Genomic DNA, 12,851 nt, shown 5'->3' on the forward strand with positions numbered 1-12,851 from the left:
TCAGTAATGATGTTTCACCATGTTCTGCCTCTTGTATCTTTGAAAATGCATCTGACAACATCTCAATATAAATGATATGCAAAAGTGAGAGCAATGAAATGCTCCCCTTGCTAAAGCTACAAAGGCAATACCCTGAGATGAGTAAATGGGAAATGATTCCTTTAAAAGCAAGGAACTTGAAGAATATTTGCTTCTTTTTTATGGAGTCAGCAACATCTGAGCCTTAATCCACCCTGAATAGACCATCCATGATGAGAGAAGGTGAAATATGTAAGTTGACAGCAAAGACCAGCCTGCAGAGGTGACAGATCATGAGTGCGTTTAACGCTCTTGTCAGGTCTCTATTCCCCAGCTCAAGAAAGCAAACAACAGTCATGTCAATTAAAGACCTCCAAAAGGTGAAATGAAAAGTCATAATTCTTATCTTTATTTTGGTAGGGGAACCTCTTTTTTTAGTTTTCACTGGTGTTTGTGTCTGTGATTGTATGTGTTTGTGGGAACCGCACCTTCAGAATTTTCCTGATACTTCCAGCACCCAACCTGTCATCAAGATTCAGTCAAGTTAATAAAATTAACTTAAAAGCTGTCCTTGTATTGGATTTCAGCATCACATTTAGGTAAGTTTTTTTTAAGTTTATGTATGTAGAACCAAGGGAGGGGAGGCGAGACAACCTACTCATCCAGCACAAGTCAGTGTCAGAACTGAAAATACAATGCATGATTAGTTGGATCCATACAAACTTACCCAAGCCAGAAAACCACGTCATTGCAGGTTGCAGTTGTACTTGTCCAGGACATGTGCTGATACATCTGCACAGTATTGCACTGCCATACGGATTTATAGGATCAAGAGTGCACTAGCTTGAAGATCTCATAACCCCATCCCATCACATAGTATAGCCATGTATAATGTTTAATAAAATGAGTTTAAGGAAACTGAAGTATGTGTCCAAGACATAAATTATTACACACTCTAGGCATTTACCTTTGTAAGGAAAAACAGAACAGATGTTTGCACATTAGAAATAGCTTACATTCGTTACTTGATAGAGCTGTGCCCTGCTGAGTCTAACTCAGAGGCTGTTATGCTGAAAAGAAAAATATGTCCTGTCACTCTGGAAACAAAGTCCTTTAGTGAAAGACTACAAAACCAGCAGTTAAGAGGAAAGACTTCTTACTATTTATGTCGGTAGTATACAAGTTAGATGGATGAATAATCACTTCAAAGTGTGTATGTGTTGGGAAAGGGTTAAAAGGGAGAAGACTTTCTTAATTGAGCCAGATGTTTATGATACATCACATATTTAGCTTCATCTTCTGGTATGTGGCAACATAGATCAATGGGAAGATGGGGCCACCACCCAAGCTGCTGGTAGTTTGATGCAATTCCTATTACAACTTTTCTTATCCTTGTCTGTCGATTTTCTCTTACTAGATTGGTAACTTCTGATGAGAACAGTCAGTGCTTTGCAGCCTAATTCCACTCTAATCTGTGGCAGCAACTATGAGCTCCAAGAATAGACCTAAACTGTGGGAATGGCAATATAATGAGGACTTCACCAGGATCTGTACTGGATCAGGATCATGCTGTACTATCAGGATCATACAACACATGACCCAGATATTTGCATGCTGTTTTACAGGCTTGTTGTTTATCAGTAGATAGTTTCAGTCACAAAGAATAACGTTTGTAAAGTCTTTAAGTTCTTGTGTGGTAAATGAGAAAAAACGATCAGTTCTGAAAAGTCAACATAGCTGCTATGCAGCTGCTATACATGTATACTATATACATATATACAGCTGCTATATATGTATACTATACAGCTATGTTTGTCATCATTTACATTACTGTCTTCTAAATCTGGATAGTAGAAATATTGTAAAAATCATTTAAAAGACAGTCACCTGTAAGACTCAAAAAGCTTTTTTTTTATTTCCTCTGACACATAATTTTACTCCTGTGTTTCTGAACTGTATTCCTCCCTGACTAATCTTTGAGGTGTGAGAGCTTGCTCACGGTTGGAGAGAAGTTACTGAGAGAGCAGGAGCAGTGCCCTGAAGAGATATGGAAGATTTTTGGGGGTATCTGGCTGGTTTGTGTCACTGGTAACCTCTTGGTTTTATAGACTGCTAAATCAGACATTACAAGAGAATTAGATGAAGTTGGCTGGGATCATTGGGAACTTAGCTTCATTCTGCAGCCAGCGCACCATGAATGGACTGGCATTGATGTCTCACTTCTTCTATTCCCCGGGGACTAAAGATCCCTCAGGCACAGGCAGCACCAAACACAAATATACAGAAGTTTTTGCTTTTGCTAGCCCCATCAAATTTTGTGCTTTACACGTATGACTTACTCATTTACTTTTTCTTCTCTCCACCCTCACAATCATCTGTGGTATCAGTAACTCTCACGTTTACAGCACGATGCCACAGCTTTTCTTTGTCTCTCTTATGCCATGAAGCAGATGTTACTGATCAGTGTGCCAGACAACTGTGTCTGATGTGCAAAGCCCCGAGGTACAAGGGAAAGCGTGGTGTTCAGCCGGTTCTGGGGAGTGCTTGCTTCACCCCAGCTGCAGCCTCCTGCCACGCTCCCTCCTGCTTCACGTCACCCAATGCTCAAGGTGTGCTCCCATCATGGGACTTGACACTGAGAGGCTACGCACACCGGGCAATTAAAAAGATGAGTGGTCAACAACTCATTTATAACATGTTCCGGCTGGGGACTCCCTGTGGCACTGTGAAGGCAGGGAGCAAGGGAGAGAGTAAAAAGAAATACTGTGCTAAGGCTATAGTTGATTTTACCTTTTGTTTTTAAAGGATGTTTTTAAGCTGTTGTGCAAACCAAAGAAATACGTGAATAGATACGAAACCAGGAAGACCTCAGTGCCATTACATACGACCTCAGTGCCATTACATACTCCCTCTGTGACCAGCAGTGTAAAATGCTCAGTTCTACTTGCATTATCCACGCTGGCTGACCGTTTCTCTCAGATAGGCTAAGAGGAGTATAAAAATGCAAATCTTGCTCTGCTGAAGTTAATGACAAATCTTTTATTGCCTTGTATGGGATACGTTTCAAGGATTTTGTAAATACCTAGAAAATGGGGCAGTGACGAGCAGATGATCTCAGCATGAAAAGCGATATTCCATTCTCCATCTGTGGCTCTAGCCAGCCATACTAGTCCAGATATTTACATGACAGACTGCTAATTTAGAATTACTGTATTACTAATTACAAATGCTAGATTAGAAATGCTGAGGTGTTCTAGGTCTGCTCTTAAATGCTGGTTCATGGTCTCCTCTGTTGTTTGGTATAAGAAAGATTCAAGCAATAATCATTTGGTGTTAAAATAGGATAATGTAAAAAGTCTGTGCAAATATATTTGAAGTGTATTCAACACCTTTTAAATACAGGCTTTGAAAGAAACCATGCAATTGCAGTTCTGTTTTATACCAAAAGCACAGTTACTTACACTGTTGCTGATTATTTTCCTTGTCTTAGAATTATTTCAGGAAGATAATAAAAGCAAACTGATTTATTATCTGACAGCCTCAGTCCAGGTTTCAGTAGAAAAACAGAAGCTGCTGTAGGTGTGCACAAACACCCCAAATTCAGACCAATCACACTCAGTACTTTATCTAAATTTGCCTGTTGATTCCTTTTACCTTGCATTTCTCCTTTGTGCCCAGACTTATCCATAAGGCTTGTGGGATTTTTGTCTTCCCTTCATTCTACCTACCTTCCCTGAGACCATTCTCAAGAAAAATACTCAGGAAAGCCCAAGAACCTGACCCAGGAACAATGCCACAGTGTCCTTTAGTGTGTGCCTTTTAGCGATGCCATTTATAATTCAGCTTTGGTCCCACAGGTCTGAGATGCCACCTTGAGCTTTGCTAATCCTTACCTGATGCAAGAGGTTGCATCGCATAAAGCATGAGTATGTTGGGCCCCCATTTGAGCAGCCATCTGGCAAGGTGGAAGTGGGCAAGGAGACCTGTGCTGCCTGGGTGCAATGTGTCTGGGGCAGACCTGCGGCACTTTAGTGTGCAATGCTGGGTGAGTAGGAGCGGACAAGCTTTGTCCTGAGTCTACTCCGTAAGTAAAAATGAAAGCTTTGGTCTGGAGGACTGCAAGTCAGACATTTTTGCCGACACAAGAAGTGCTTTGATGGTAAAAGCTAAAGAAATGAAATTGGTAACTTATCATAGAAGAAAATATACCCTTGATTTATGAGCTCAGCCAGCACAGATGGTGTGGCAATGTAACCAGAGATGTAGGGCAATGCAAATATGAAGTAACCATCTGTTTTCCTCTAGGCTTTAGCGCACCTTGTATTGTATTTCCATTTTAAAGAGTCATCTTTATAGTCCATTTGTCCCCTCCCCTTCCCTCTCTCAGCTCATCCCTGTGATGAAGAGTTAGTGCCCTTATCAGGCAAGGGTACAGGTAATGCTTCAGTTTTATAGCCTCAGCCTTTCCATGAGCAAACATTCACAGCAACCTTTAACCTCTCTCCTTTCCTGAGTTTTGCTGTTGCTAGTTTTTCACAAACAGAAGTGCCACCTAGTACACTGGAGGGGTGGGCAGCGGTGAAGGCAGGGAAGGGGAGAGGGAAGTGCCTGAGAGAAGGATCCTACAGGTTTTCTTTGAATATACTGTGTGGAGATCTCTTTTATCCTATCCAAGAACAAAACCAATGTAAAGTATCTGAAAGAAAGAGGTTTGGAAGAGAAAAAGAAAAGAAAGAGCACACACAATGGGTCTAAACTGAGCAATAATGAAGCAACGGATGTTGGGTCTGGCCCTTTGGCCTTTGTTTTTCTCGCTCCAGCTGCTGCAGCAAGTTGGTTCAAATGAGTGTAGCAACAACAATTATGTGATCAATGTGATGCTTATGAATTGCTCGGACTTCCCATCAACTACTGATAATTTGAAATTAGCTGTGAAGCAAGCCTTGAAAAGGATACAAAACGAATTCCAGATGACAGGTAAGGCAATCGGTGTTGGTTATTCCTCTCCTGCTGTGGTTTCTTGTCAGACTTTGTGTCACAGCTTTCTACTCATCTGATCTTCAACAAACTGCTCCCCAGACAGGCTCCTTGCCTGTCCATTCACCTTATGTCGATCTTACAGAAATAATGACCTCCCTCTGTAAAAAGAGAAGTGCTCTACAGATGGGCAGAACCATATTTGCTTTCATGGTGTTTGGGCAGACTCTTCCTGCGTGCTTTTCTGGAGATGTTCAGTTGGGATTGGGAACATGGGAACTGCTGAACTGGATCAGACAACACCAGTGATCCATCTAGTGCAGTAACTGGGATGCCCTTGCTTCCTCTCCTGGTGGGATTAGCCTCTACTTTCTGAAAATAATTTTCCTCTTGACCCCATTGGTTGATCACATTATGACTTGAAGTGTAAAGAATCTGCAGTCCATATGTCACTGCAGATAATGCTTTATTTATTTTGGTATCTTACCTCTCCTTTCAATATCACCAATCTACTGTTGCTCTCTAGAATATCATGGGAAAAAGACATTCCAAAGAAATGATACCTATTTCCTTTCTGACCTCTAGTTGAAGAGATTTTATTGGAAAGTGGTCTCTCAGCTACTTCCTACAGAGCCTTAAAAAATGGCTCTAATAATGGCCAACACTAGAAGTACTTCGTACTGAAAGTACTAACGCTCAGCAGAAGTTGTCAGCAGTCCACACTGGAGCAAATTCTACAGTCTCATGCTAAGTAGTGGGGGTTAGGTGGCAGGTGGACTTTCTAGCAGCTTTTTTGTGGGAGACATCCTAGCATAAGACTGCTCAGACCCGTGACAGAAGAAGAGGTATACAGTGTATTAGTGGTTATCTGCAACTCCTGGTGCTGTTTACTTTTACATTTGTGTTACAGGGGAGAATGTTACAGTCAATGCCACCTTCCACACCTTTACCTCATCACTCTATGTCTCACAAGGCTGTCGTACCAGCACCTGTGAAGGTGTGGAGCTTATCAAGGAAATTTATGTGAGTAGCAGGCTTCTTTAAGTTGATTTCCTAAGAAGACAAGCTTTTTTTTCTTTCTGTGTGTGTGTGCACATGTATCTCTCTGTCTTCCCTTATTAACTTTTGATCCTGTTGTTCAGTTCCAAACAAATTTGACAGGGAAGTGAAGTTTTCAAAGAGAAGATGTTCCTGTAGGTTTTGTGAAGACAAGCAGGCAAATACTGGAGAGAGATTCAATGAATGCTTCCTGGAGGCTGTCATTAGACAGTTAGTGGCAGCACTGGCTAAAGGTGCCTTCCACTGCACGCTCCTTTTCCTATCCTTAAGTTGTCCTCTTTTTTATATCTGCACCGCTCTTTGTGTGGCCACATAGCCAAAGCAATCCATTTAAAAAAAAAACAACCGAAAAACACCAACCAAAAAAACCACCCCAAACCCCAAATCCAAACCCTCAGACAGCCCAAGCAGAGCAAAACCCGTCCATTTCCAAGTGGATCAGACCCTGATCTGGTTCACCATCAGTTTACACAAATACACAAAGGAGCCGTGGTGCCAGGATGGGAACATGCAGGCAGAGAGATTATTAGGCTGGCACTGATACCAAAGAAACATGTATGGAACTATGCCCAGAGGGCAAAGATTAAATGCTCACTTCTCACTAGAAGTCACGTGGGAGAAACTATGGGAACACCCTAATATGGGGAAAAGCTTCAGTTAGAACTGGTGCCTTACAAGAAGCTGTGCTTTGGTGGATTTTCTCTGTCTAATAACTGCCACCTATGAGTGAAGCTTTGTTAATCCAATGTGAATTCTCAAATCTACCGATGTATGAGCACATACTATAGTCTTTGTTAAGAAGTCCCTCATGACACACAAAGCTACTGGTCAGGCCTCCATTTGGTGGTCATGGAAGGATTTTTTTTCGTACAAGCTTCATATGCACATATCTAATAATTTTTCTGATACACGGTATCTTGTAATTCCAACTCCTCTTTCTTCTGCAAATGCAAGCACTGCTGGGGGGTGTAATTTCATACGTGCAATTGTAACAATTGCAACATCTTAATCCTAACTTGCTGTCTCTCTCTTAATGAAGGTCATATTCGCAGGCACTATTCTGTCCTCTGCCTTTCCTCAGCTTTCTGTGATTCCTCCCTCCTTCACTCTAGGTTTGTTCTTTTAACCTTTCTGTAGCCCTTTGCTACTCTGTTCTTGCTTTTGCTGGGTAAATTCTGTGATGCCTTCTCAAATCCTAAAGTTTTCTTCATTCTCCCATCCTCCTCTCTCTGCCAGTCCACTGCACTGTCCCCACTACTGACCCTTTCTGATCTCTTGCAGGATACTGGCACACTTGGCTGTGTCATCATAGGACCCGCTTGCACTTACGCCACCTACCAAATGGTCTCGTAAGTACGACCTCTTCCCCCCCCAAATTGTGATGTTAAAGATATCAATTGCTGAACAAAGTTGTTTTGCGTACAACAAGTCAGCAGAGACATTGGGGTTTAGGATACATCAGACGCCTCGAGGTCTACAGTCAAGGCAGTAAGACTCTTATGCATAGCCACTATGTTTGGTATGGAGAAGAAAATCCCCTTCCAAAGCCCATTGATGAAATCCCATTGCTAGCAGGGAAACTTTTCTAATTGCTGACAGTAAGTTGATTGATTGATTAAGAGCTCAAAAGACTTAACTCTTCAGCAAGTGCAGCAGGAAAGAGATGTTAGCTTGAGCCATGTAGACATCGCAGTACTGCAGCAACAGGGGTCCTTCTGGGTGGGTGTTCAGTCATTGAGAGGGGCCTGAGTTACACATGGCAAGAGAAGATCCAAAACCTCCAACCGTCTTCAGTAAAGAGTGTTTAGATGGGGAGCAGGCAGTTTTATCCTAACTCTTTTGCCTGAGGAAACATTCCTGAAGAATGAATCTCTTCTACTATCGTATTATAGATGAACCTGTATAATTCTATTCTGTATTATATTATACGTTAATATGTTCATTCTCAGATACTAGGAAAACTGTAAGCTGAATCTGCAGACTTCTAGCATAAATCAATTAACCACCCCATCAATTGTGACATACAAAATCCATATTGTTGCCCATGTGAATCACTTCCCTTTTTAAACTTTGGTAGCCTTTTGGTTTCACTGAGAGATACTAGGAAGATTGAGACACTTTTACCTCAAGCTTTATCTGCTTTTATCTCTATACTTTTCTTTGAGTGGCATGACCAGAAGTGAATGCAATGTTACCAGTGAACACACATGACTGATTTATAGAAGAATTAAAAGAATAAGTCTTACACATGTATAGAACCATGGTGAAATATTATGCAATATACCCCATTTTATCCATAGTGCTTCCTAACTTTGTGTTTGCTTTTCTATCTGCTGGATATGGAGCTGCCCAGAATGATGCCAAAGTCTTGTCCTCGGACTCTGACACAGTTAAACCAGTTAAACCTACGCACAGCGGAAGTTTATGCAAAGCAATGAAGAACGCTAACAAACAGGCAGCTGACTTTTGCCTGTGGTGCGATAGCTTTGCAAATCAGAACAAGTGCCTCACTTCACAGCACTTTAAGTGTGGGAAGGCTGCTCCATGGGCAGCGGGGCGGGAGCGCCCAGGGCCTGCGGCAGCCTGGCCCGGCTGCTGCCTGCACTCGGCTGCCGCTCACTGGTTTTCATCTTTGGCTTGTCAAAGGGACATTAAGCAACACTGAGTGTTAACTGTAAGAGCTCTGTAAGCACAGCGGCTGCTGGGATGTTGTGACAGAAGCATGGAAGTAAGAAGTGTGGTTTGTGATTAGTCTGCCTGTCTTCTTCCAAATTCTTCAACATTTCTAATTCAGGAGATCATTGGGCAATGATTAATGGGATGAAATTTAACAAGTCCAAATGCCAGATTCTGCACCTAGGATGGAGTAACGCCGGGCACAACTACAAACTGGGAGAGGAGTGGCTGGCAAGCAGCCCTGCAGGAAGGGGTCTGGGGGTGCTGGTTGGCAGCAGGCTCCAGAGGAGCCGGCAGCGTGCCCTGGCAGCCAGGAGGGCAAACTCCATCCTGGAAGGCATCAAACAGAGCATAAACAGCTGGTCAAGAGGGGATTATCCTGCTGTATTCAGTTGTGTGCAGTTCTGGGCCCCACCGTTTCAGAAGGATGTGAAGGTCCTTGAATGTGTCCAGAAGAGGGTAACAAAGCTGGTGGCAGGGCTGGAAGGCATGTCCTGTGAGGAGCGGCCAAGGACTCTGGGTTTGTCCAGTTTGGAGAGAAGGAGGCTGAGGGGTGACTGCATTGCTCTCTGCAGCTTCCTGAGGAGGGGACATGGGGAGGGAGGTGCTGAGTGCTTCTCCCTGGTTCCCAGTGGTAGGAGGCGTGGAAATGGTGCAAAGCTGCACCAGGGGAGGTTTAGACTGGATGTTAGGAAGCATTTTTTTACAAGAGGGTGGTCAAACACTGGAACAGGCTTTCTAGAGAGGTGGTCAATGCCCCAAGCCTGTCAGTGTTTAAAAGGCATGTGGACAATGCCCTTAATAACGAGCTTTAGCTTTTGGTCAGCCGTGGATTTGGTCAGGCAGTTGGACTAGAAGATCGCTGTAGGTCCCTTCCAACTGAAATAGTCTATTCTAAGTCAGTCAGAAAAATGTCCATTTCATTATTGAAATACTCTCCCTGGCATTACTTACTACATCATCTGTGTCCGTTTCTGTTGCAACAAGTATAACCCTGTAATTTGGTAAGTGGGCTTTACCTGGAAGATAAAGTTTTGTCACAATAATGCTAACAACTCTAATGGCCATGTTTTTTGCAGGCAAAACTCCCTGTCATAAGAAAACACTTACCATACAAGAACTAAAATATTTTGAGTCTAGTCTGATAAGATTGCAGCATAGGAAAATACTTCTATCCTTAAAAACTTATTGTCTCTGTGGATAAAAAAATATATTTGTTTTACAAATTCCCTGCCAGCAGAGGGTTGCTGTAGATTTTTCTTCCTGAATACTGCTGGTTTACAGCTCCTAAAATATGCCATAGTGAAACAAAAAGACTTTCCTTTGAGTTGTAGGAGTAAAGCTTTTTTGGTGGCAAAAAGCTGTTACCCTCCAGCACCACCCCAATATAGAGGTCAAATCTATCCCATGTTAATGGCAGCTAGGGAGCGGAATCGAATGGGTCCTTGAGCCTTTGGACTCCTGCCACAGCCCTTGGGCTGACATGGTGCATTGTACCTGAAAGGGGCCAGGGAACTGGGGTCAGTGAGAGAAGCTGCCTGGACCAGTTCAGCTGGGCTTTTCAGTGCCAATACTGACTTGAAATCTGCTTGTGTTCTGAATGAGCCTTCTGTTTCAGGTTCAAATTGCTGTTAAACTAAGGCAGGGCACAAGAGGAGAGGGAGCTGAGGATGGAAATCATGTGGTAGCTGCCTTGGTGCAACAACAATCCGTTCAGACTTGTCCTCTTGTCTCTCCCTTCAGAGTTGAAACAATACTGAGCCTGCCTCTGATCTCTGTAGGGAGTTTTGGACTGTCCTGTGACTACAAAGTAAACCTAACCCGCCTTTTGACCCCAGCCAGGAAAGTGAATGATTTCTTCTATTATTTTTGGAAAGAATCTCAGCTGCCATTCAAAACCACAACTTGGGAATCTGCCTACCTTTACAAGAGAAATGAAAACTCGGAGGCGTGCCTCTGGTAAGATCTGGATCCACCTCTGACCTGGCTGTTGATAAACTCCATCTCCATCCTCAGACATGTTGCTTATGAGCTGTCCTTTGAGTCCTACATTTTGGGAGGTGCCTTATGGCTACCAAGGAAAGAGAGAAGGAAAAGATGAATTATACCCTTTAGCTGTACTACATATCTGAATGTTTCACTCAGTCTACTTTTAAGTATTCTCAAGCCTTGGTTTTTCCTGTGGACAGCATAGCCCAGATGCTGTCCCTGCTGGAAATACCCGTTTACTGCATCCTTAACGTAAATAGTGCAACATGAGAAGCTTCTCCATCGGGCTCTCCATAGATGCCTTTTTAGGTCAGGGGTCTTATCAAGCTCTTGTAATGTTTCTCCACATTAATGGCTTCAATCTGTGGGCACACTTGTTACTCCAAAACATTTCTGAAGTTCAAACTCTATCTGTCTTTGAACAAAATGACCCCCAATGGTTGCAGAGTTTAAGCTATGCTCTCACTGGTTTGGAGCAAAGGGGACAGTTTTCACTTTGTGACCTGAAACATCAGCCTGTGCTTGATTCTCAAGAATGCTAGGTTTCCTCCTTGCCTAAAATCAAAGGCTATTTTTAGTCAAATAGAAACTTTAATATATTGAAATTTATCATTATTCTTCTATTATTGACTCTTCTTTAATTTTCAGCTCATGTGAGTGTTTCTATGCTCCTTTGAATTTTTTTTCTGATTTTGGGACATAAAATGCTGATAAATTAAAAAAAATAATCTCGTTTCTGCTACTAATTTTATAAATGTAGCATGAATGCAGCTAAGAATTCATGGAAATAACTATTATTTATGTTTCCAATTCATAACCTGAGGAACTTGCAGAATTTTAAGGAAAATTTATGACTCTATTGGCTTCAGAGGGACATAAGCATGTACTTAGAGAATATTTTGTATACAGATTTTTTTTTTTTCTGAATTAAGGGGCCTAAAATCTGATCTCCAGTTCACTGTTTTGTAGATATTTAGGGCCTTTTATTGTTTCCTCATTCTTATTTAGTATAGATAGCAACTTGATCACATGATGTAATTGCTATGCTCATCTGTCTTTGATGCTTTGAAACATCAGTGCACTTCACTTATCTCTTATGACAACCCCTATTTCTCCTAGTTTGCAGCTATAATTGCCAATGCACTACACACACTTTAGCTAAATCCCTTTAATCCTGCAGGTTTCATACCTTTCAGGGAAGTCAATGCATGTTAAGTTATTTCCCAAGTGTTTCTTACCTTGTCTTTATTAATACGTCAGTTCAGGACCTTCTTTATGAATTTTTCAGAATTGTTCAAGCTCCTTTATTGTTGAATTAACAAAAAATTTAAAATTAATTTTGTATCTCTGCCTATTTTTCCTCTTAATTAGCTGTAAAAATGCATCTCATGCTGCTTTAATAGAAACTATTAGCTTGAAGGTTTGTCAACTGCCTAATTTAAAAAAATCCATTTTTGCTAAAGCACAAGTTATACTGCATGGGCTAACTGTTTTCCCCATATATGTATAAAAATAAGTGAATACCCACAGTGATAGCAAAATCAGGTTATGTTTTAACTATGCATATGTTCCTGTAAATTAACGGTTAATGATTCTGTTCCTGAAAAAAAAAAAAAAAGGAAGCAAAAGATATTTAGTAGTTTATAGGGCTGGGATCTCAGTGTTGCTAGATCAAAAGTTAAGCAGTTTGAAAACAAAGAGATGTCTTTTGGTTTTCCCTCTGAATTAACTTTATTTCAGACAGATTGCCTTTTCTCAGACACAACATGTTGAGGCAAGATTAGGATTTAGGAGTTGGCTGGTTTTGCTTAATCTTTAAGCTAGCTTTTACTCACTTGGTTGGGTTTTTCTTTTTGCTGTCCTAAGTTTTCCCCTTCAAGTTTTAACTGAGTCAGTATAGGGTTTTTTTGTTGCTACTTTCCTTCCTTCACTTCTCTCACAGTCAGGGTACATGGGTGTTGTTTATCTCAGCTCCCATTAACTCCTTTGAACCTTCACATGTGTCTTCTAAGATTACCACTGATGTCCTAAAACAGCAGCACTACCTGGCATTGCCTCCCAGTTAGTCTCTGTCATGGTCCCAGCCAGCAACTAAGCACCACGCAGCCGCTCACTCACTCCCCCCCCCATCC

At 41.7% G+C, this 12,851-nt stretch overlaps 1 protein-coding gene across 1 annotated transcript in view; it reads left to right on the plus strand.

Annotated features, from left to right (window-relative positions):
* The first annotated feature begins 3,940 nt into the window (after positions 1-3,940).
* Positions 3,941-12,851, plus strand: part of GUCY2C (guanylate cyclase 2C) — a 47,825-nt gene continuing 38,914 nt past the window's right edge. The window contains exons 1-5 of the mRNA XM_075057762.1: positions 3,941-4,063; positions 4,839-4,995; positions 5,906-6,018; positions 7,336-7,403; positions 10,474-10,689. Coding sequence (XP_074913863.1) covers positions 3,941-4,063; positions 4,839-4,995; positions 5,906-6,018; positions 7,336-7,403; positions 10,474-10,689 — 677 coding nt within the window. The remainder of the gene's footprint in view (positions 4,064-4,838; positions 4,996-5,905; positions 6,019-7,335; positions 7,404-10,473; positions 10,690-12,851) is intronic.

Source organism: Buteo buteo, chromosome 26 (assembly GCF_964188355.1).
Source record: "Buteo buteo chromosome 26, bButBut1.hap1.1, whole genome shotgun sequence".
In the NCBI taxonomy this organism is placed as follows: domain Eukaryota; kingdom Metazoa; phylum Chordata; class Aves; order Accipitriformes; family Accipitridae; genus Buteo; species Buteo buteo.